At 38.8% G+C, this 25,732-nt stretch overlaps 2 protein-coding genes across 5 annotated transcripts in view; both read right to left on the bottom strand.

Moving 5' to 3' along the window:
• Nucleotides 1-275: 275 nt before the first annotated feature.
• Nucleotides 276-12,792, bottom strand: LOC117296910. The gene is made up of 10 exons (XM_033780015.1): nucleotides 12,602-12,792; nucleotides 10,443-10,601; nucleotides 9,858-9,993; nucleotides 9,261-9,511; nucleotides 7,751-7,897; nucleotides 6,679-6,899; nucleotides 5,762-5,974; nucleotides 4,638-4,812; nucleotides 3,465-3,622; nucleotides 276-2,368 (listed from the first exon to the last, which is right to left on the bottom strand). Exons 2-10 carry the CDS (start codon nucleotides 10,557-10,559, stop codon nucleotides 2,071-2,073), a joined length of 1,716 nt encoding a protein of 571 aa, XP_033635906.1. The 5' UTR covers nucleotides 10,560-10,601; nucleotides 12,602-12,792; the 3' UTR covers nucleotides 276-2,070.
• A 6,290-nt stretch (nucleotides 12,793-19,082) lies between these two features.
• Nucleotides 19,083-25,732, bottom strand: part of LOC117296478 (SAM and SH3 domain-containing protein 1-like) — a 56,926-nt gene continuing 50,276 nt past the window's right edge. For all 4 annotated transcript variants that reach the window (XM_033779426.1, XM_033779425.1, XM_033779427.1 and 1 more), the window contains 4 exons: nucleotides 24,405-24,558; nucleotides 22,591-23,753; nucleotides 22,081-22,212; nucleotides 19,083-21,707 (listed from right to left, as the gene is read on the bottom strand). In XM_033779426.1, the coding sequence (XP_033635317.1) occupies nucleotides 21,450-21,707; nucleotides 22,081-22,212; nucleotides 22,591-23,753; nucleotides 24,405-24,558 (1,707 nt within the window). In that variant the 3' untranslated portion in view covers nucleotides 19,083-21,449. The remainder of the gene's footprint in view (nucleotides 21,708-22,080; nucleotides 22,213-22,590; nucleotides 23,754-24,404; nucleotides 24,559-25,732) is intronic.

Raw genomic sequence — 25,732 nt, 5'->3', positions numbered from 1 at the left:
AGAACTTTGTCATTTTGATTGAAAGAAACAACTTTCAAAACAAACAATTTCAACTGTAGAAGCCGAATGCTAGCAGCGTGCCAGCGTGCAATGGTACTTTTCGGATGGAACGAAAAAGCACGGCGAGTGACTCAGCGTGCAATGGTACTTTTATTTGCTATCACGTGACGGACAATCCTCCAATCAAATGGCAAGGATCTGCTTGGGTGTTATATAAAACTTATTATGTATACAAGAAAGTAATTGGTAAATAAATGCAATAACAAAATTCCTAATCTAATCTAATCTGATCTAATCATTTATTGTTAAGTGCACCACATACAATTATCTCATCACACTGTACACAGTGCCAATTAAAGGTTAAAAGTTAAAAAGTTAAACAATTAAAAAATACAAATTCTTCCTAGTAGTGAAACAGGAAACCACGGTCCCTATAAAGTCCTTGATAATTAGTTAGTCTTTAAGCACTACCATTACCTTCCTTGTTTTTATCTATCAGACTGAAGCCCATTCATACTTCTTACGAATGCCAATGTGATATGAATTTTGATGTCACAGAGCTGTTTTCGCAGTAAATATTTTGCAAGAGTTCTGCACAAGTCAACTGGTGCGAATTATTTGTTGCGAACTTGTGACATCAAAGTTCGCATCGCATTCGCAGAAAGTATGAACCAGGCTTAACAGCTATTTTTTTTAGTATTGAAACAACTAACAATGCTAATTGACTCAAATTATTTTCAATATACAGTAAACTTGCACGTCCATTCATGAATTGAACCACTTTTGGCTGGTTCCCAAGGAGTTACAAACTTACAACCATTGGAAACAACTGGTAATATGACGAATGCAAAGCAGTACTCTTTACTGTGTTTTTGTCAGTTATCAAGAATTATTACACAAATTACGAATGATTATAGAAATACTATCTTATCTTCACTAGTTCCATTCAAACTCTTTTCACTACAACAATAATAATACCTTTTATACGTTGACAATTTATGTAAGAAAAACAAATATATAATATATAATATTTAAAATATAAAGGTAAACAATTTCTACAATTTATAAAAATATCTTCGCCAAATAGCATAAAACTTTTATTGGGACAAATTTGCTTTGCGCAGAAATGCCAACTATTGTATTCACATATTCAATACAGAAAAACAATGATGTTAAAATGATCATCAAATGATCAAATAAAAGCAGTTAATTAAATGGTGCAGGAGGTTTAATTTTCCTATTTATTGATATTACCTATTGCTTTTATGAAACTGTGTAAATGAAACGAACCTTGAACCTTGAAAAGCCCTTTATTTAAGAGATGGAAATTTGGTTTGGGGATAAAAAATATTAATTTTGGTTTTACACCGATATGTGTTAGTACTGTATACAGTACTTTCCTGTCGAGCTCTGTGAGATTGTGGGTTTGAATCCCATCCGAGTAGTATGCCTGTAACTTTGTTCACAGAGCTCGGGAAAGTACTGAGTAAACAGTGCTAACACACATCGATGAAAAACCAAATTAATACTCTTTATCCCCGATGCAAATGTAACATCTATAAAAACGTTGCGGTAGTGTACACACTGATAAATAATATGATTCGAAACTGCCTCTAGCTACTGGGCAATTCTGGTGGTCTAGTTGGTAAGACACTGTTCTACATTTGCAAAAGTCGGTGGTTCCAATCCAAACCGACTAATACAGCTGTAACCCTTTACATACTTGCATACATAACAGCATTTATATCAGGCGCCTTTTCCTAAGATTACCAAGCGCCTTCAGAAGATGCGGAAAAAAAATCAAATCAAAATTCAAGATGTATAGTCAAATAAAACAGTCAAGTATTTCGGTATAAATGAGTCTTAAGTCATTGCTTGAATTGTCCAAGTGTAGTTGCATGGCGAAGATGTGACGGTAACGAGTTCCGTACATTTGGAGCAGCAGCAGAAAATGCATGTGAACCAGCTGTAGAGACGGTGCGCTGTTACCCCAAGAAGCTCTCCGAAGAATAGCATAAGGAAAGCGGATGGACATATGGATGTAGAATATCAGATGTGTATGCTATGTATTTATTTAAGTGTCATATTCTCAATGGCTTTCTGCAAGCCAACATCCACGATCTCCTTCTCAAGAGTGCCGACTTCCTCGCTGAATCCAACCGCTTCGCTGGACAACAGTCCAAGCAGGTTACCCAGCTTGACCAGGTCTGGACGGCTGTTATCCAGCTTGAACTGCAGAGGCGTGATGTCCTTGGCCAGCAAGGCCTTCACCATCTGACCGGTGAGGTGCTGGTTGTGCAGGAATGAAACGAACACTAGCTTGGCTGGGTAGACTTCCTTGAAGTACTTCTCGAAGAGAGTGTGGAAGCTAAAGGATAAAACCAATTGGATTTAGGTTAGTAACAAAAGAATGATTGAAGCATAGATACCATGCATCCAAATTCCTTTAAGAGCAGGGCCCATATTCATGGCGTTGCTTAAAGGCAGTGGACACTATTGGTAATTACTCAAAATATTTGTTAGCATAAAAACTAACGAGTAATGGGGAGAGGTTGATAGTATAAAACACTGTGAGAAACGGCTCCCTCTGAAGTAACGTAGTTTTCGAGAAAGATGTAATTTTCCACGAATTCGATTTTGAGACCTCAGAATTTAGATGAGGTCTCGAAATCAACTTGCATCTGAAAGCACACAACTTCGTGTGACACGGTTGTTTTTTTCTTTCATTATTATCTCGCAACTTCAACGACCAATTGAGCTCAAATTTTCACAGGTTTGTTATTTTATGTATATGTTGAAATACACCAAGTGTGAAGACTGGTCTTTGACAATTACCAATAGTGTCCACTGTCTTTAACGGCCAATATTGTGCTTACTGTACGATTTACATTTCATATCACTGCTAAAAGTAAGCACACGAAAAGGCATGCTAGCCTTCCGGTGCTTACTGTACGAAAATGAAAGACGTCACAATGCAAATGCATGGTGAACGCACAAGCAGCCTGGCTAATTTTCTTGCTAACTTGTGAAGTTTGATTACACCTGAGCAAATTTGTCTGCTACAGTAAGTACAAAAATGAGCTTACGTTCATTAAGCAGTGCTATGAAATTGGGTTTATTAAGTCATCAGATTGTACAACATAAGAACACTGCGGTCTAATGTCAGACTGCAGAACTTGCTATAACAAGGTTGTTGGGTGAATCCCCAAGCTAGCCACTGATTTCACAACGACAACAATAAGTACTGTCTCGATACTGGATCACAATTTCTTTGTGAGAGAGAGATTGGCTGTTGCCAGCTGGGTGTTTAAATCCCCTTGTGGGAGTTTGCCTAGTTTCATTGACGGGAAGATAATCTAAACAAACAACAACAGACAAACAAACAAACAGAGAGAACATTGGAATAGTGCAAAACTACCATGTACGTAACACAAAGAAAAAAGATGGGGAAAAGGCAAACTTACTCGTATCTGGCACCCTCGTACTCGACCGTTCCATTTTCTTCCTCATCGGTAACGATGATGAATGTCTTGATGACTTTCTTGCTCTCATAGTACGGAAGAAGGCTAGCTGCTGGTATGGTCGAACCCTCTGTGTCGATTGAGGACGCTAGATCGAGAATCTTCAAAGAAATTACAATGTAGGTGTTTTTAAAGATGGGCATTGCAACTGCAATTTGTGAACAACAACAAAAACAACACGTTTTCAGTAATAACATGAGGAAATCAAGTCATCAGTTGAAAAGTTTCATGCCTGTTAAGACCATTGAGCGTTATAGACCTTTATCATACTGTCACCATCTTGGTCATGTTCCCTGTTTCCATAACAGTATTGAGTGCTAACATTCATTGCGCAAACATGGCATCAAACTATTATTTTGTCCAGCCTCAGTTTGGTTACAATGAGTTGGAATGGAGTAAAATCAAGATGACCACACCATGATAAAGGTCCATTGTCGGGGGGTAAAAGGAGTAAGATGGGAGGAATGTGAAAATTCCTGAAAAAAATGGCTTGTGGGCCTGGGTTCCCCCTTACTCAAGACCCAGAGGCTCCCAGATGTTACAACTCAGGTTTACTCACCCTGTGCATACAAGAAATACAAAACCATAGGTTTGGACACAAGGTATGGATTGTTTCTTTCTCCCATTGGTAACTGCTTTTCAAGAATATGTTGAAGGCTTAAAAAGAATGGACACTATTGGTAATTGTCAAAGACCAGTCTTCTCACTTGGTGTATCTCAACATATGCATCAAATAACAAACCTGTGAAAATTGAACTAAATTGGTCTTCAAAGTTACAAAAGAATAATGGAAGAAAAGACACCCTCGTCACACAAAGTTGTGTGCTTTCAGATGTTTAATTTAAAGATGTGAAAATCTAACTCTGAGGTCTCGAAATCCAATTCGTGGAAAATTATTTGTTTCTCGAAAACTACGTTACTTCAGAGGGAGCCGTTTCTCACAATGTTTTATACTACCCACAGCTCTCCATTACTGGTTACCAAGTAAGGTTTTATGCTAATGATTATTTTGAATAATTACCAATAGTATCCAGTGCCTTTAAGTTTTGAAGTTTTTGAGATAATCCTGAAATCATGAAAAATTCTGAGAAAACATGACTGGGTTGTTGTAATTACCTCAACAATAGTCTTGGGTACATCATCAGGGATAAAGTTACGATGACTGAAGAATGACAGCTCTGCCTTAGCGATGGCACACAGCAAACTGGCGATGATGGTACTGGTGCTAATGGCTGTACCCATGGAGGGAGATCGGTCACCTATCACCGCCACAGGAGAGTCAATGTTCAATCTGAAACAAACAAAAATGTAAAAGGACATGTTAGGCCGGAAATCCATGCGTCTGTTACGCGTTGTCCATAATGTGTAGTGCGCAATGGATGAAAAAAAAGGACAGAACTTGAATAAAAGAAATTTGAAGGACAGGTCCCTCTCCTTCGCCAATCAAAATATTTTTTAAACTTTTGTGCTGAACAAAGAAAAATAGACAGATTATCGTGCCGGCACTATACCAACTGGGCTACCTAGCCCTATGTTGGCGGTCTCCCTCTTTGTCAATATCGTTTCTTAAGGGGCACCCGTCAGAAGCCATTCAATCTGTAACTGCCGTGTAGCCAGGAATTGCATCTTAGTGTACGACACAGCCTAGGAAGAAGCAGCAGAGAGATCACCTTAAGGGGATGCCACTTTTTAGTTCAAATATCAAATTTAATGCAGGCCGGGAATAACACAAAGGCAACGAAGGCCAAGGCCTCCGTTGCCTTCATGATAATCCCGGCCATATCTTGTTGAGCCCCGGCACCATGTCCCCCGTGCCCCCTTTCAATGTTGGCTCTCATTACACTGTGTGCGCTCTCATCAACTTTGAGTGGGGTGACAGGGGAGAGAATGTTTATTGTCACAGGGAAAGGGGACAGGGATGGTTTATTGTCATGTTGCGAATGGGTGGCCGAATCATTTTGGCCGAGATAATAGTCTTGTCCTTGGTGCGCCTTCAGAAGTTTCTCATACACCCTTACAATTTTCTAATGGAAGTGCATCGGAAAGCTGACTATGTTAATTCTTTATAAAACATTTGTTTTACAAAATAATAATAATAATGAATAATTTATTCATTTATTATGCAAAAGTTTCATAACACAATGTGTACAGATGCGCGTTACAACAATATACAGATATTAAAACAATAATTAAAAATGGAAATAACACTGAAAATTACGAGAACAATAGTTAAATCCTACCTTGTCTGCTCCAGTTTTTCGTCTGCTATTGCAATGAGTTTCTCGTAAAGATGATTAGTCTGTTCGGTCTTGGCAGAATCCTTGTGTCTCATTCCTTTGATGAGGAGAAGCCTCTCCATGACCTTACCATAGGGAAGGCTGATGGATTCCCCACCTTGTAATCTCTCCTCGATTACAAAATCCACCTCGGGGCAGTGCAGGTCTTCATAATTCCTGGAGATCGAGACAAAATACCAAACACTTCATGAGGGGAAAGTGCAATATTGTGTTACGTTGTATATGGAAATCAATATAGGACGGGAAAATCCACCTCGAAGCAGTGCATGTATGATATGCATGATACTTTGTCGTAACACTATTTCGCTAGACAATTGCTAGTTAAAACTGCATGTAATGGTTTACAAGGTGCTGTGGCGCAATATGCTGCCAATCAAACCAGGAACACCAATAAGGAACCCCTTCTCTTTTTGATAAGTGCACTTGGTTCTTTAACGTGCATTGAACAATACAAGAGACCAATGGCTTTACATCCCATCCGAACGACACAGTCATAGTAGTTAAGAGCCTTGCTCTATAACACAAGTGACACAACTGGGACTCGACAGCCAATCAAACCAGGAACACCGAGGCGCACCCCTTCTCTTTTTGATAAGTGCACTTGGTTCTTTAACGTGCATTCAACAATACAAGAGACCAATGGCTTTACATCCCATCCGAAGGACGCAGTCATAGTAGTTAAGTGTCTTGCTCTAGAACACAAGTGACACAACTGGGACTCGAACCCCCAATCTGCAGATCAGAAACACCAGAGCTTGAGTCGGGTGCTCAGCCACGAAACACCATCACTATTCAGCAACACAGAAAATACATTGTGGTTTTGGTTGAGATTTATTGCAAAGCATTTTCATAACACTCACCACAGCAATGCATCGAGACTTTTCTCCGACACAGCGATTCGTGTCTTTGACTCTGCAGTGAGGTTTGCCTTGAACTGTTTAACATGCGCATATGGAAGATCATTGTGCACCATCAGCTCGTTCACATTCTCTGCGCTGAGGCTGGAACATCTGGAAACTATGGTGTCTTCTGGCGCTGGGGCGCCAAAGCAGTGAGGTAAAAACCATGGCAGACTGAAGTCCTAAGAAAAAAGTAAATTAATTTTAAAAGCTAGAAGAATATATGAGTAAATTTTCATTTGGGAGGTGTGGTCAATTCAAATTTAACAGATTAACTAAGGTTCTATCGCAAAAAAATGTTCAGCGAAATCGATGCCTCTCAATCAAGTAATGTGCAAATAATGAATGCATTTCAGTGCAGTGTTGCAGAATTTTAATCACAATGTGAAATCTGGACTATTCCATTTCAAAAGATGAAGTCGAGTGAAATGGAACAACTGATTTCACCGAGTGGGTATATACTGCGAAAGAGGGTTCCCCCTTCAAAGTCAAATAGAGATGTAGGCATGGGTATCATCCAGAATGAGCATGATTGGTAGAGCAGAATGCACTACCTTCCCAACTTTTTATGAAGCAATATGGTTTAGTGTCTTGCTCGTGAGCTCAAGTGTCATGACCGGGACTGTTTTATGGTAAAAAAAAAACATTTTACGTAATTTTTGTAAATTTGATGTATAAATGGCCTAAATGAATTTCCCATAGTGGATAATAAAGTGAATTGAAATTGAAACGGAAACTAAACCCACACTCTGCTGCTGACAACACCTGGGACGAATTTCTTAAAGGCTGTAAGCACAAAAACTTGCTAAGCACAGATAAGTATTGCTTAACACCCAAATTACACTATGTTTACATTGTTGTGACTGGTGCCCACTCAATTCTTGCTTAGCAAAGAAATTTGTCAAACAGTAGTTTCTGCTAAACAGCTTAATGAAATTGGGCCCAGAGCTCAAGTTTGGTGAACGAAGACCGCTCGGCAACAACACGCCACGGTTTTGCCCTTTGTTTATCCGTAAACAAGTTTGTTACGTACTGTTTGAGGGTTGAAGTGCACCAGGTCAGCCAGCCTCTTCCATGGATCCTTGGGCAAGTGAAGAGCATAGAACTCAAGCTCAGATGAAGGAATGGTTTGAACCCAACGTCTGATCTGACGACTGATGGCCCCACTCATGGATCCAACCTGGAGGAAAAGACAGCATGAACAATTTAAATTCTTTAGCAAATATTTATTTTTCAATTAATAATAAATAAATAATAACTAGTTCTTTTGCAGCGCATTTCACAATAACGTCTCAATGGACCCTTCCCATGAAATATGCTAATTACATTCACGCAAGCGTACAGACCCTGTTGGTTGGTAAATACCATAGAGTTGTGCACTAAGCAGACGCGCAGTCGCGTCTGCGTCACGCACCCATTAGCCGTGTACAAAACAGCGCGATGTTCCCTACGTGCGCTACGTGCAATTTACATATTTCATGGGAAGGGTCTATTGGGCCAATCACATTCCTCTAATCTTTCTCATCTCCCATGGGAGTAAAGCCATTACACAAAAGTTGTAACAAAAAGGTATCAAACCCTTCATTTTGATACCCGTCTGTAAAATAAAATTTGATCTGCAAATATTTAGAGCCACGAGCCCTGCAGTATTGTGGATTCCCCCCTTCTAAATTCGAACCCTTATGTAGCGTATTAGCTTTGTGCACAATCCATACAAACAGAAATTATGTATTTGTCCACTGAAGTCATGATACTTTTGTATTTAAAGTGACACGTTGCCTTGGATCGGACGAGTTGGTCTATAAAAATCGTTTGTTATAAATTGCATGGTTATCAAGATGTTGTAAAAGTAGAATACAATGATCTACACAAATATGCCTCGAAATTGCGTGGTTTTCCTTTTACTTTGCGAACTAACATTTATGGGAGTAGTGGCCAACCGTGTTAGTCGATGATGTAAAATGAAAACCACGCAATTTCGAGGCGTATTTGTGTGGATCATTGTATTCTTTTACATCATCTTTCTACCAATATGCATTTTATAACAAACGGTTACAAACGCTTTTTATAGACCAACTCATCAGATCCAAGGCAACGTGTCCCTTTAAAGGCAGTGGACACTATTGGTAATTGTCAAAGACTAGCCTTCACAGCTTGTGTATCTCAACATATGCATAAAATAACAAACTTGTGAAAATTTGAGCTCAATCAGTCATCGAACTTGCGAGATAATAATAAAAGAAAAAAACACCCTTGTCACACGAAGTTGTGTGCGTTTAGATGGTTGATTTCGAGACCTCAAGTTCTAAACCTGAGGTCTCAAAATCAAATTCGTGGAAAATTACTTCTTTCTCGAAAACTATGGCACTTCAGAGGGAGCCGTTTCTCACAATGTTTTATACCATCAACCTCTCCCCATTACTCGTCACCAAGAAAGGTTTTATGCTTATAAACATTTTGAGTAATTACCAATAGTGACCACTGCCTTTAATTAGTGAATAATGTTTAAAAAGTAGAACTGTGATCATTGGAGCACAACTTACCGATGGCTTAATGTTACTCAGATTATGAATATTCGTCGTGATCTTAGCGATCTTTTGAGGAGCGACCTTGGTTTGCATCCGAAGTAGCTTCAACTTCTTCTCCCACTCACGCATCTTGCGTCCAGAGTCCAGCAGTGTCGCTGCCTTCAAGACCTCTACTAGTCCGAACTCCTTGGAGTTGGCCAGTAGTCTAGCTGCAAGATCCTTATCCTTGCGAGCCCAGGCTACTGCGAGGGCACGAGCTTTGGAACCTGAAGTACAATAAAAATCAAGTGAGTATAAACTACTATAGTGGCAACCAAGAAGGTAGCAACCTTTCGGTATTTTGTTAAAAGATGGCGACAAATAGAACATCTTATCTTATCTTGTAGTGGAATTTCATGGTCGATGGGTTTAGAGCATCGGACTCAAGTTCTGGTGTTTCTCATAGGTAGAGTGTGGGTTGAAGTCCTGGTCGTGGCAATTGTATCCTTAAGCGAGATGCTTTCTCGTAATTGCTTTGTCTTTTGGAAGGGACATTATGCCAAAGGTACCATTAATAGAATTGGTAGTGCATGGAAAACAACCAATAATACTTAACATGGAGAATATTCTTACTTTGTAAAACGTCTGTTCCAATCCTCTGTAGAACTAGCAGAGTAGCTACATACTTGGGGCAGCCTTTCTCCTGGGCAGCAAAATGCTTCTCAAATGAGCTCTCTTTTGTGAACAGAGCTGCTAGATTGTCCATAACCTTTGACGAAATAAATACAAAAACAATTAGTATTGGAAAGACAGGATGTACATAATGCAGCCATTTTGGGTAGTAGGTCAAATTTGAATTTCCCATTGGTCAATCCCCTGTTTGCCACGTAAATGTGTCTTGTGGTCTACTCTTTGTCGAAATTTTACATAAATAGCTTGGACAGCAGGCACAGAGAGAGATCACAACATGTGTTGCGGTTGTTAAATTACGGATTTGCATGAACATTTCTTTGGTAATAACCTTTTACAATATAGTCATAACAGAAAGTTACACTGTCTAATAAAATGACAAGACTTGATTTTTTAAAAGCTTTGCTAAATAAGAAAACCTAGTCAAAGCCGGTACCATGGATGGAATTTGAATTAGTCACAACGATTCCGTTAATGAATAGTCTATACTTTCAAGGCAACTGATGTGGGACTTTCAAAGTGTCTTACGTCTGTTTCTGTCTCATCCTTTGATGCTGCCTCAAGTTGGAATTCATCGTGCTGCTTGGGTTTAGCTGGGCCCTGACGACCTCTTCCCCTCCCACGTCGGCCTCCACGCCTTGGCATTGTGAAGCTTTCTTGTTTTAAATCTATTCACTGATAGTTATACTATAGTGATAACAAAATGTTAAAAATATTACTGATTAATTGGTTGGGGTGTCGCATGCAAGTGTGTTCTCTATATGCCATACTATACTATTCGGAGGACATTATTGCATGCAATCGTGTCTGCCCGGACACTGCTGCTTGCATATGCAGTTGTGTCCGCCCCATGCAAAACCGTCCTTGTGCAGTAAATAAAACGCCCTCGGTCAACAGAACACGTTCGCCATTTTTTACAAGCTAAACGTGAATATTCATGCTGCATATACGTAGGTTCAGTGCATGCACGCTCGCCTACGAGCGCACATACAGTATTGCATGGCGGACACAATTGCATCTGACAGGGGCACTTAATATTGTAACTTACTCAAAACAATTGTTAGCATATTAAAACCTTACTTGGTAACAAGCAATGGAGAGCGTTTGTTGATAGTACAAAACATTGTGAGAAACTGCTCCCTCTGACACGGCTCTGAAGTAACGTAGTTTTTGAGAGAGGTTATTTCTTACTAAAATATTTGAATTTGATTCCAAGACCTCATCAAGCATCTGAAATCCCACACAACTTGTGCGACAAGCAAGGGCGCTTTTTCTTCCATTTTATTCTCTCGCAAATTCTACGACCAATTGAGCTCAAATTTTCACAGGGTTGTTCTTTATTTATGCATATATCTTTGTGTACCCTATATTCACGCACTGAAGACTTGAGATAGAATTTTAGTTTAATTAACAGAACCCAAGAACAACTTTGAGCTTTATTTTTATTTGTCCGATGTCAAAGCCCAACTGAGAGGAGAATTTCAAGCCCGCAGAACGCCACTGAAGCACAACGGAGGTCGTTGTCTGCAAACGACCCCAATTTGTTGGCATACGTTTTGCGTCACATAAATTCATGCACTTGTTTTGAAACGTCAATACGGGGTCCCTTTCTATGCCGCCTTTCTTTTAAACACTCGGGTCCATGCGACAGGGAAACTAGAAGGCCCAAAACTGTCAGTCATAACTATTTACCCCCTCAATTGTTGGGTTTATACCAGGCTAATTACCTGAACCATCATCTTACACCCGGCCAGTCTGTGGTGAAGCCATCGATTTACAAAACTAAGTCATACAACAATAAAATGCTTTTTTTTTTTTTCATAGTTAATTGTTTTAAAATACTATTATAAAAAATTATTAATAATAAATTTGCGTATTTTTTTTCAGTAACGCTTCTGATGTTTTTGTTTTTTAACGCGCATGCAATTTACATAACAATAAAATCATATTTTCTGGAAATTTGCCTATAATAAAGGAGCACGTCCACTTCAACCTTCCGCAGTTTTTTGTATCCCCTCTGTTGTTACATGTAAAAATCATGTGATCTTGTAATTGAAGTAGTGAAGTATGGCAGAAGACAAATGAAAAGAACTTTCAGGGTGTTTTAAGTGTTTTTATCAACCGTTTTAGCTAGGCATATTTTGTGTTTATTCTAATTAAAAGGTACTAAAATGTACTAAAATTAAAGATTATCTAAAATACCAACCATAAAGGCTACGATTTGTCCCATCTTTGCAGGAGATTGAAGATTATGTTGTATACTTTCATGAAATCAAAAAAATATGTCATTGCGTATTGTAAACAAAAAGTTACGCGGCTGTAAAGGTGCCTGCCGGAATATTTGTAATGCGCAGATTTGGAGTATCGGAGGATATGTCAGACAGATGTTGAGATACACTAAAAGATGGTGGACTGTACTTTTACCGAAGAAGAAGAAGAAGAAGACTGGTCTTTGACAATTACCAATACCAGAAGTGTCTAGTGTCTTTAAAAATAGTCCTGCACTTCTGTAGACATTTATGATGCCACGGTAACATAAAGAATACTGTGATAATATATGAGAGACTGACCATAATCCATAATATAGACTTTAGAGTATCATCAGCAGCCATGATCATGATCAGGGCAGTAACACTAACACTACAGTAAACACAGTGTCACAGTGTGGATCTGGATCGGATGCTTACCTTTGTTCAGTTCAGCTTTCTGCTGGCAGTGTCCCAGTCAATCCCAAATTTGAGAGAGAACTGTTGTCTTCCGTTTCTTCAGCTTGGTGTAGAATGCCGACCCAATGCAATCTACACTGCTCATATATAGCCCCCCATTCTTGCACAAGCAAACGTAAGTCCTTGTCATCTTCCGACTTGCGGGAGGTTTCATCATGCTCGACGCCATCATGACTCATTGCTCTGCTCGTCTGCTGAAATGTTTACTCCAGTAAGAACAGCCTTCACGTAAAAGTAACTTTCGTATCATTCCGCGACTGAATCTATTTTTAAAATAATACTATTATCTCTCTGTCCACAATAAAACAAAATACAAATTAATTACGTTTTCAGCCTATTAACGAATGTAACAACAAAATACTTTAAATTGGGCGTTTTGTGTAAAAACAAAAAATTTTAAAAGTGTTTTGAGGAGCTATTTTTTTGTTGGGCGAATGAATTTCAATGTAAACTTTCCAGGGCATTTGGTTGTTCGTCGAAAATTGTCTTCCGCAAAAGCATTTTTTACCCTGAAAACAAAGAAGCAGCAATTTCGCTACGTGAGCTCTTTTTTTAGACACTCAATATAGTTAACCAAAGTTGCTGATGAAATAGGTTGACATTTTGGTCGAAAGATCTATATGGAAACTAATTGGTCTGTCGCCTTTTAAGATTAAGATTATCACGAATTAGATGCAACTGAAATACTGCAACAGGAGCGGTGTGCGTTGTCAACAGTTGCTGGAGTTGCTTTATCTAGGTTGTCAAATGTATTTTTCAACGAAAATTAAAAACATTACTAGGTAAACCAATGCTTAAAACTAAAAACAGATCATACAAATTCGATGTTGAATTCTGAAAGTAAAGTCTGGTTGATACAAAACATCAAAATAATGAATTAAATGACGCATCCCACTTTTTCAACATTTGTCCCGCCCACCCAACGTCGGGGAATCCCCAAAAATTACCATACGTAATGGCAGTCGTGAGGAGGCCCGAGTAGGCGGGGCCATATGAAGTATTTTCAAAGAAGAAATGAACATTGAACATTATTTTCAAAGAAGAGTGTGCTACCCACCCAATCCCTTATTTTAGTTTGGCCTCGTGGGATTTAATTTACCCCCATGATGAGTTCCGTCTGCTTTAGGAATGATAATGTAGGCTGCACTCATCCGGAACCCCCCCCCCCCCAATGTCCCCTAAAATAGCCTTTGCAGATCCGAGCTTGGTAAAAGTGTGTTGGGTGCGGGGGAGGGGGGATCCGGAGGGGGGCCATCACCCCACAGCACATGCATCTGCAGAAATGTGTACACCCTCCCTAACTATTGTGTCGTCATTGTGTTATGGGAATTGCTGGAATTCTTAAGAGGGTTTTAAGTGGTAGGGCACTTCTGTATAACCTTTTTTCTTACTTTTTGTTTAGAGGGGGGTGGGGGGTAAGGCAGCCTCTTCCACATCAGGGCGTGGTATACATTTTGAGTACCAGATAGGCTATTGCAACCTGTGTTGTAACAATGCAATGAAAGTTTTCATGAACAGTTCAATACAATCCAACATAAAATATTGTTTTTTGTTTCTCTTGAAAAATTGTGTTGTGTTTACATTTTGGTCTAGTTGGGAGGGAGTGGGTTGAGGCAGCCTTCCACAGGGCATGGTATACACTTAGAGTACCAGACAGGCTATTGCACCCTAGGCTCGATTTCACAAAGAGTTAAGAATGATCATAACTGCAAATCCATCGTTGTTGCTTAGCAAAGAGTGATGTCACAATACAAATCACCATGGCAATACTAATAACTCATCTTAAGATGAATCTTAGTGCTTAGTGAAATCCACAGCTTAGCTGTGTTGTAACAATGAAAGCTTTCATGAACAGTTCAAGACAATCCAACCTAAAATATTGTTTTTGTTTCTTTTGAAAAATTGTGTCGTATTTACTTTTTGGGAGGGAGGGGGTAGAGGCATTCCACAGGGCATGGTATACAACACAATCCCATCCAAAATATTGTTGTTGTTGTTGTTGTTTTGTTTTTTGTATTTACTTTTTGGTCTTTAAAAATTGGGAGGGGGGTGGACGATCTTGATAATGTACCAACAAAAAGTCAGGACATCAATTAAACAAACAGCTCTGAGCAGAAAGAGAACTTCATGTTTATACAATCAGTCTGGAAAGTTTAATGAATAAACTTCTTGAAATTAATTATAAATAAAATCATAAACAATGGTACAAACCTCTCTCATGTAACTGCGATAAATCCACACTTCATCCAAAATAAGCAAAGTGTTCCGATATCACCATAGGATACAACAATAGACCCTTCCCATGAAATATGTAAATTGCACATAGCGCTTGCGCACTAACGTTTTGGTTGGCAAAATGAGGGAACATCGCGCTGTTTTGTACACGGCTAATGGGTGTGTGACGCAGACGCGATTGCGCATCTGCTTAGTGCACAACTCTATGGTGTTTGCCAACCAACAGGGTCTGTAGGCATGCGTGAATGTAATTAGCATATTTCATGGGAAGGGTCCATTATTGTTGATATATTACTGATTGGAGTGCCCCCATATGAACCTTGGGTTCTTATAACATCACATCCTCTTTAAAACCAAATACATCATTCAAATTAAAGACAATGGACACTATTGGTAATTGTCAAAGAAAAGTCTATTCACTTGGTGTATCTCAACATATGCATAAAATAACAAACCTGTGAAAATTTGAGCTCAATTGGTCATCGAAGTTGCGAGCTAATAATGAAAGAAAAAACACACTTGTCACACGAAGTTGTGTGCTTTCAGATGCTTGATTTTGAGACCTAAAATTCTAAACTAGAGGTCTCGAAATCAAATTCGTGGAAAATGACTTTTTTTCTCGTAAACCACTCCACTTCAGAGGGAGATGTTTCTCACAATGTTTTATACTATCAACCTCTCCCTTACTCATCACCAAGTAAGGTTTTATGCTGATAATTATTTTGAGTAATAACCAATAGTGTCCACTGCCTTTAAGATAACAACATTGCCAGCACATTTTGAAGTAGCTAAGGTCTTTTAATAGATTAAACTATTACTTGACTTTTTTACGTGATCAATTTGTCTAGCTCTCAAGTTATTGTGTTCCTAATAAGTTAACAATAAGATGAGAAATTCTCTGACATTACATGTGTTTTCTCTAGGAAATAATTTCTTAATAATTGGGATTGTCATTTTTCTTTCATAAACACTAGAATATATATGTTTGTCTTGTCAACCTGTTTCATTTGAAACGTTAGAAAAAGGAGAAGAAAAAAAAATACCCGCAGCATTTACAGATGGGAACTGAAACTGAGTGAAACTTGGTTAATGATTTCATCATTTCATAATACAGTTTTTTGAAAGAAAAACTTTCCAAAATGAAATAAAGGAAAGGTTAATTTAGGTAGAACCTTTCAGTTCCAGTTTTCAGTTTGAGAAAACACATCATATTAAGCCACCCCATGGTTAAACCTTCCACTGAAAACAATTTTTTCTTATGTTGGGGGTTTGAAGGAAATTCATTTACATTTTTAATATATATGTATTCATTATTTTTAATTTATTTTTGTTTAAATGGAAATAAGAACCGGATGTTTTGAATTTCCTGAAGACATATTGGTACAACTACTAAGTTGGAAAAACCCACAACCTTAAACTGATGATATTTTTATCATTATTACCAATTAAGGAATATCTTTGAAATTGTTTACCTGCAATTTATGTATTTAAGTCCTTAGATAATTCCAATACTCGAAACAGTTACGGCTCTTTTTTTTTAATGTTTGATTAAAAAATCAAACTGTATTCACTTAAAAATTTTTAAGAATGATAAATCTAGGGGAAATAAAATTTCAAGTAATTCAAAGGGTAGGTACAGCACTGGTAGCAATCGTATTTCACAATTTCAGAACTAGCATTCAAAAAGCTTCAACCAAATACATTGGCACATCAACTTTTTGTATTTTTTTTTTTCTTTTTCAATCCGAGAAAGTCTTAGAATGGGTTTATATCGAAGCACACACATTCCAATTTACATATGAAAGTAATCACTGCCTAGATAGAGTCATAGAAATAACCTAAGAATTCCAATGGACAGCCCCATTCCCACAGAAAACAATCAAATCAATTTAGAAGAATATTTCATTTGGTTTATCTTAATAACCAAAAACATTTGACTAAAATGTGTTAACACAAAAGAGCGTTTACCTCAATGTGGTCGCATCAATTGAAAATAAAAATTAATAAATAAAAATAATGATCACTTTTATTTTCTATTTTCATATGTATATATTTTTACACAAAACAGTAACGTGAAGTTTGTACAATTATAACCATAGCTGTTTCCAGTGGAAAAGGCGTCAAATATAGGTACAGTGCCTAACAAATTCTCTTTTATACTTTGGAAATCTTATGAACCTCAGCACCTCGATAAGAAACTTTAATAGATTTGCTTGAAGACAAATTTGTTTTGCAAATTTGATGATAAAAGTGAACATACGTTTCTGAAAACCCATGTTGTATTATCCCCTTGAACATTTCAGCCTTTATTATTACGGGAAATCTCCATAAAAGAAAGAGGCCAGAATAAGAAAATCATTTTCCTCTGGCAACTCAAACCTGTTATTTTCATGTAATTCCTTTTCCAAACAGTGGACTTAATTGGATCAAGCACAAACGATATTAACAGAGCGACTGATTGAAAATATGTACACTTTCTAAATTTTTGTGGCCAAACTCAGATATTCTTTAATGAAGCTTTCCCGTAATGTTTAGGTATTTTTTTCTTAGAAATGTGATAATAAATCCATTTTCATTTAGCGTAAAACCCTAATTCTCAGAAGCGACATTAACAATTACAATATTTTCTTTAAAAAGAAGACACACTTTAACACACAGATAAAAAATATCATTTAAAAACCCTTTTCTGGTTATATAACATGTTTGAAATATACCTTAAATGAAGCAAGACTTGTTCTAAAAAAGAAAAGAAAAAATAAACATCACATTTTTCATTGCACATAATTTCTGATTATGTTTTAATATTTGGAATTAAGACGTGCATCTGTGTATTTCTGTTTTTACCTTTATTATTTTACAATAATTTTGTTTTGGTTTTCCTTGACTAAAATACAGTGCACTCCATCACACGTAAATACAAACCCAGCTTTTATATAAATATTCACACTCGCAATTCTCTGCTCTCATTGGAGTAGAGAATTCATAACAAGGCAACAATGTCCCCCAACAAACGAACCATCTTGAATAATGCAAATATAAACTTGTTTATTTACAAAAACATACATTATGCATTTTTTGTTGTTGTTCAATTCTCTTTTTTTCTTCATTGAACTTTTTTGATCTAATTTTTTTTCTTCTTTGACATACAAAACCAAAGGCCTCGGGAAGTTGTGTTCATAAACATAAGTTTTAGCGAGAAGATTTAAATAAACATTTTTGTTCACAATTTTAAATCCTATTGATCTGAGACTGGGTATGGAGGATGAACACATTTCATATTCATTTTAATTGTCAGTTTGATTTGTTTAGAACAAAAACCTAGCCTATAAATTGACATTGTATGTTATAATTCTGGAATACCATAAAATAGTTTGCCACTAAACCAGTAATTTGCTCACACCATTTCCAAAAAGATTAAGGAATTTTAAACACAAACACAAAGTTGTTCTTAGGGGCTGTGACATTTACTAACCCAACAGTGAGCTTTACGATGTTGACATTTATGCTGTTAACAAATGAAGAACAATTTCTGAAAAAGGGAGTTCACATGCAAGTGTTTTCTCTCATTCTTAGTAGAGATATTTCCACTTTGTTTAAAAAGAATAATTGTGCTTATCTGACGATATTTAGTAATATTATCATTTTAAATTGTCAAGTTTCCTTTGGCAATTCATAGCTAGCAGCTACAGACTATATTCGTGCCTCCCATAAGTAAAGTAGAATTTTATTCTTTTATTGTAGCTCAATTTTATAATCAAAAGACACTTAAAGGAACGTTACAGAATTGGTAAGAAACAAAAATCGTGAAGATCACAGATTTACATAAAACTTACACGGTCTAATGATGATGATAGTTGAAAACATCCCTTGAAATATTTCTGTCTAAAATGTCACTTTGATGAGAAATAAATAATCTAACTTCGCGTTTGGAGTTTATCGCTCAGTGAGCGTTTTATTCATTTTAATTTTGGCATCGAAGCAATGCAAAGTTTGTAATCGGTTTTTCACTATTCTCTCGTGACCCAGATGGCCGATCGATCTCAAAATTCTACAGATTTGTCAGTTTATGTATATGGTGGAGTCGATTTCACAAAGAGTCAAGACTAGTCCTAACTTAGGACTAGTCCTAGGAGATAATAAAAACGTATGGCTAGTCCTAAGTTAGGAAGAGTAACTTGTCCTAACTTGAGATAAGACTAGTCTTAACTCTTTGTGAAATCCACCCCCGGAGTTATAGATTCCAAGGAGCTTTTAAGAACAGTATCCTCAGCACTAGAGAAGCAAATCAAAGCATTAATTTGGAGAAAAATACAAAGAAACAAATTTGTTCACCAGGCAGACTTTAAGAAGTTTGAATTCAGATTAAAGTCTGAAATGCCTCCTCCCTGGTTCATTTGCAGAGTGCTAGACACAATGTGCCATGTCAGTATCATACGCATTATCTACGTGGGTGCCACTGTTTAACAGTTGATGTGGTGGTAAGGCCTACTGGGTTGTGTCTGTTAACAAGCATAAATGTGACAACAGGTATTTCCCTCAACAACAACTAAATTAAAATATTGACATAATTTTGTTTCAAAATGAAGACTAAAACCAATATGGCCGCAAAATATAATTATAAGTGTAGTCAGTGCGTCGACTGCAACCATTTATAATAATTAGCACCAACCAAAGTAAACGTAGTACACTCCACTGGAAAGATGTATAAATAAACAGCACCATGAAATATAACACAAAAGTTGCACTGAGTATTGAAAAAAAATAACAAAGAATTTATTTTTGGGATTCACAACAAAGTGTGCTGCCGAGTTTGCCCTGTGTTGTGTAGGATGTTTTACCATTATAAAGCCTGTCTCTTTACTGAACTTCTCCCCACAATTCACGGAGGGAAGTTATCTCCCCAGGGCAGACCTCATAGCAGTGCACTTAAATGTGTATCACCAAAATTGGAAAGAGATAACATCAGTAAACACCTGTACAGATTCTAGTTCGGCATTATATGCAAGAAGCTCATCACAAAGAGTGACCAACACACTATCACCCTGTTAAAAACCCGAGTCACACTGCAGCGATAACGATCAAGACGCAAAGAGAACTCATTCTATTGGTTGAATGGGCACGTGCGTATTGTGCGTGGAGCATTTCAACCAATAGAATGCATCCTCTTTGCATCGTGATCGTTGTTTTCGCTCTCGCTGCAGTGTGACTCGGCCTTTACACTAGATCCAGAATGACGGATTAGACCCGGTTCAAGATCCTGGAATTTTAATCCACCTTTTGGGGAGGGTTCAACCCTGAAATTGGTGGATAGGATCTGGCAAAGTGCATTCCGGAAACAACGCAAAGCTGGATTAGACATCGCAATTTAGAGAGGCAATTTTTTGTTTTCAATGGTTGGGCTTTTGCCTGTGTTTTCGTGTGACTGCTGTAATCAAAAGTGGAATCAGAGCTGGATCGAGCATTGGTGTAAATGCAACACAAGATCTTGATCTGTGGTTGAGATAAAAATGCCAGATCTCAATCCACCTTTCTGGATCATACTGTCGCCATCTTTATTCCTTCTGGCCCATTAAAAGCCAAGGACACCAAACTGAGGCTGGAAGGGAAAAACCAAACTGCTCCCTTGTTCAGTGCATTCTAATTTGTCATATGTTAACAAGGGAGCCAGTTTAAAATGGCACCAGTTAACTGGAGGACAACAATAATGCAAAAAAAAAAAGACATTTGAAAGCCCGAACCTGATAAACAAGTTGCAAAATAAGATATGTAATGTCAATTTGAAATTAATTATTAAAAAGTATTTTAGCAAAGTTGATGATTGGAAGATTATTTTTGATCAAGAATACTTCACACGAGAAATTAACGGAAAGCACAGTTTTGTGGACACCTCTGAGAACACTCAATTAATCTAAAGGTTGCAGAAAGAGGCGTGGGAAAAAGTGGAAACAAGTTTCGAACTTCTGTAAATATGTTTCACAAATCTATTCATTTTTTTACCTAATTATCAATGTTTTGTGTCAGAATTTTGTAAATTTGTTTTCAGAAAATTTGCTAACAACAATTTCATTTGAGGCAATTTTATGCTTGTTTTAAAAAAAAAAATTCTTGAGCACCAGTGTGCATTTTGTCGCAGAATCTGCTTCCATCTAACAGACCAAAAAGTCTGAAATTTAAAGAGTGCTGTTCACAAATTAACCATACCTGGCTGATGTAGTCAGTGCAATAAGTGCAACAAGTTACAGTACAACATTTCTGCATTAATCAGAGCCCAATTTCATAGACCTGCTCAGGTACGAAAAGTTGCTAAGCACAACAAAATTATGCTTACCAGAATATAAAGGTTACCAGCCCAAATACCATGTCATATACACAACTTCTCACTGGTATCCTGCTAATCTGTAAGGAAAAATTGTCTGCTTTATAAGCAGCTCTATGAAACTGGGACATAATCCACTCTGTAACACAGAAACAATTCCTAGGGTACTTCTGCAGCGACTTAAAAAAAAAACACTTCTACAAATCTGCGATTCTTATAGTGTTTCCCATTGGCCTTTGTGTGCCAAACGTCAACGTGCTAGACTGGTTTCCAAGACATCTTCAGGTGCTCTAGTGCAGTGGTGAGTCGTCGTAGATGCCACGTCTTTTCGATGCCGCATTTCTCCAGGTCATCTTCCTCCATGTGGACGACGATGTCCATCTCGTCCCAGCCGCTCAGCGTGAAAGTGTCGATGTACATCGGAAGACCGAGGGACGTCAGCCACTCCTCGACGGTGCTACCTGTCCCAGCGTAGACGATCTTTCCAGACTGGTTCGAAAGTGTGTCACTGCGAAACTGCAAACGAGTATGTGATAAACATTACTAGTCAAAATACAAACGGTCACATACAAACCATGGCAGTACTGACAACTCATCTTAAGTTCAATCTTAGTGCTTTGTAAATCAAGTCCTAGGACTCCTAGGAGTTACAAAAAACTTAAGGCTATAGTCCATAGGGGGCGAGTAACTTGTCCTAACTTGAGATAGTCTTAATGCTTTGTGAAATCCACCCTTTGGACACTTAACAGTGTGAAAGTGAAGGCTTGCCCTGGTGTTTCTTGATCGACCACAAAACTGGAGTAAAGTTTAAGTGATGCGCACTCTGAACATATGGCTATGGAATTTGCGAAAAATAAACAAATTAATTGATGAAAGGAACCAATCTTACCCAACACCTGCAGGCATTGACCAACTCCCTGACACGGATGGATTCTAGACATACAGCCACCTCAGATACTTCTGCTTCCAGTTCCTCTGCGTAGCGTTGAACAAGGGCAGAAGGGATGCCACAAAATCCCATCTAAAGAGAAACCAAGAGAGACAAATTGAAGAGAGTCAGTTGGATCCAAGACGGCAACAAATTTTATCTTGTATTTGAACCTTTGTACCATACGAACCTACAACCTCTGTCTTTGTAAGACAGATGTCTTACCACTATAGCGCGAGGCAGTTTAAATACTGACAGTAATGCTTCTCAGACTCAAATTATTAGGGGGGGGATAAAAAACTGAAATATTATTACATACTCTTATTACTTCAAGGTGAAAAGTTTTTCAAAAGACTTTATTCTGTCGAAAGCTGTTGCAGGCTTCTAAAACAAAAGTTTTGTATTGCCAGACCGGTTACCAAACTTATATCTTCCCTTTAACTTGCTCTCTCATGTTGAACCTCTGCTTACCTTGTTGGAGTAAGGCTCCTCTTTTAGATCAATCCCTTCATGTCTTAAAGTTCTCTCCACAATCCACTCCAACTGGACAGACCCTTGCTGCCGCGGAGACTTGGTCGCCCGCAACGGCAATGTAGGAGAGGCATGTACAGAGTTATTGGACAAGAGAAGCTCACGGTGATGGTGGTGGTGGTGATGATGATGGCGCTTATGGGGCGACACACTGCGAGACTTTCGACGTCCCTTGGGAGCGGGTGACGATACTTGTTGTTGCAGCGCAGCGTTGTGGGCGTGGTATTGATATTGTTCCATTACGTGACGGGAGAGTTTGGGACTTGGGTGTGTCTTGGAGATGGAGGACTGGATGATGTGTCCTGACCCACGTAGCCGCGACGAGTCCTGAATGCCATACATCTCCAACAGGGCACTCCTTCTCCACCTCGCCCTGTCTTCGCTCGAGACTCTTGGCACAACGTCCGGAGAGGGACACTGATGATCCTGACTGCAGCCTGTTTTCACGTGATGCCTCTGGGGTTGTTTCGTCGAGGCCCTTATACGCGGGGAGTTCGGCGCCGAGCCGGGGTCGCTAAACGTGGCAACTAGATGTCTGTGTTTGAACACGGGAGAGTCTCTGTATGGAGCCATGTCCGTCCAGGCAGGGTTCACCGTGACCAGCTGCTGCTGTTGGTGATGCTGCATCTGCTGGGCACACTTTGTGGACGAACCGTTGGTGTGCACTCGGCACACGTGATGGGCAAGGGGGCTGGCAGATCCATTTCCTTCTTTCCTAGGGCACTGTGGAGAACCTGAGAGCGGGTGCTGTACGTTACGATTACTCTTGGCTGGCGGGCCGTGCCTGCACGGCTTGTTCCCGAGTCTACCGGCCCCGTTGGACCCGTTCTGGTTCCGCGCAGCGTTTATACAGTTTGAGTTGTTCACGTTGCTGTTTTCCTGGAGAGATGCATCTGTCACGTCATCGTCATGGTACCCAGTCTCGCATTCCTCGATCAGCGAGTCCCCCGCTTCGCTGCGTCGGAGGAGGCCGGTGCTTTCGATTGACACACAGGTCTCGGTACTTGCATAGAAGCCAGAGTCTCTTGTTGACATACGACCTGAAGGAATTCTGGTCGGCCACAGAAGACCCTGTAACTGCTGGGATGCTGCCCTGTCCTTACCTATTCATTAAAATAAATAAAAATGGCTGTGTTGTAACCTTTCTCTTTAATTGTAAAGTGTATCGAGCGATCTGTGATCCATGATACAAATTCAAACTCTGGTGTTTCTGATCAGCAGAGTGTGGGTTCGAGTCCCAGTCGTTTTACTTGCGTCCTTAAGAACACACTCGACCATTGCTACCTTTGGATGGGAAGTAAAGCCGTTGGTTTGGTGTACTGTGTACTGAATGTAAAAGAACCCAGTGCACCTATCAAAAAGAGAAGGGGTTCGCCCCGGTGTTCCTGGTTGGATTGACAGCATATTGCACCACAGCACGTTGTAAACCATTCCATGGTGCAATGTAAAAGGAGTAGATCTCATAATTCAAACGTAGTCCCACAAACAATTTTTGTTTCTTACCAATTCTGTGACGTTCCTTTAAAGCTATGCATGGTGGAGTATTTAAGAGTATTTAAGATTTGCGGTGACATCAGGTAAGAAATCTCTATTAAAGATAGTGGTGGCTCTGAGATAACAAGTGTCTGCTCTTCTGAGAGCCACCACTATTCACAAAAGAGATTTTTACATGGTGTCACCGCAAGCCTGACTTATTAATATTTACGGTATACTTTTTTATTATTATTTTTTTGACAAGTAAAATTTAACTTTACCTGATTTGGGGTCTCTAAGAATCTGTGCGGCAGTGAGGATCTTGACCTTATGCTCAGGGTCGACAATGTTCAAAAGACCAAGGTGGCTCGATTCTAGGTATTTGAACTGCTCTAACGTTCCAAAGTCATGAAGCTGAAAAATGGAGTAGTATTGCTGGCGGAGAGAAGAGTGGAAGGGAGAAACAAAAAGGATTATTTAGGCTTCTCTCCACCCAGGGGTAAATGGGTACCTGTGAGGGCAGAGATGGTTTTTGTGATTGATCTAGCCAAGTAGTGCATATTAATGTCGCACAGGCTGCATACTCCCAACCAGGGAGCTGAGATGGTTTAAGGAGTGAATTAAGGCCCAGTGACCAGGGGTAATAATGTGATGCGCTTTGGGACGCCCTCCGGGTGTGAAAAGCACTATATAAAAACGGGATGAGTATGATCCTTAGGTCACACATTTCATTGAGAGTTTGCATATGTGGGCATGTCTAAGCAGTCAAATTGAGGACTTAAACAAAAGTGTTTGTAAGTGTTTGTAAGTTTGAGTTAGTTAAAGCCATTGGACACTTTCGGTAAACAGTATTGTCCAAAGGCCCACACTTTGTGTATCACAACTGATATATAAAAAAACAAACCTGAAACAAATCCGAAATTCTCAACAATGAGAATTGATAATTGTTTTTATGTTTTCTCAAAAAGTAACGTATTTCATGGAATAATATTTCAAGAGAAGTCTTTCACCATTACCTTCTGTAAACCCTGTAAGTCCTTTGTAAATATGTGAACTTTTTTTTTTTTTTTTTTCCGTTCCGAAAGTGTATAATATGGCTTTAATGTCCTGATGTTTTGACCGTTTCTCGAAAGGCTAAATGACAACACAACAAACATAAACAGGTACATGAAACAGTCCAGAAATAAAAAGAGAGAGAGAGACTGAAAGAAAAAGCAAGGAATGCTCAAATAAATGAAAAGGGCGACAAAGGGGAGGGGGGTCGAAAGGTGGCTGGTCGAATGATCTAAAGGCGCTTTATCCACTGTGTCTCTCTACCCAGAGGAACAGTCTCTCTGTGAGTATCTAGTGCTTCAATGCCAAAGAAAATCACGCCAGAAAGGGAGTGATTAGGAAGATGTCCAACAGGCCTGGAATTTCACGGAGATCACAGAGGCCGTGCTGCCCTGGTCCTGGCCTTGGTGACCCCTTAAAAGTGTCTTACTTGGTGGTTTTCCAATGGAAGCGCCCTTTCCAAAATGAAAATGGCCTTGCCCTCTCAAAGATGGAATTCCAGACCTGCCATCGATTTCACCAAACTCTTCCTAACTTAGGATAAATATTAGGACGA

This window comes from Asterias rubens, chromosome 11, assembly GCF_902459465.1.
Source record: "Asterias rubens chromosome 11, eAstRub1.3, whole genome shotgun sequence".
NCBI lineage: Eukaryota > Metazoa > Echinodermata > Asteroidea > Forcipulatida > Asteriidae > Asterias > Asterias rubens.
The sequence above is the reverse complement of the archived record's forward strand: the minus strand, read 5'-3'. Positions and strand labels throughout refer to the sequence as shown.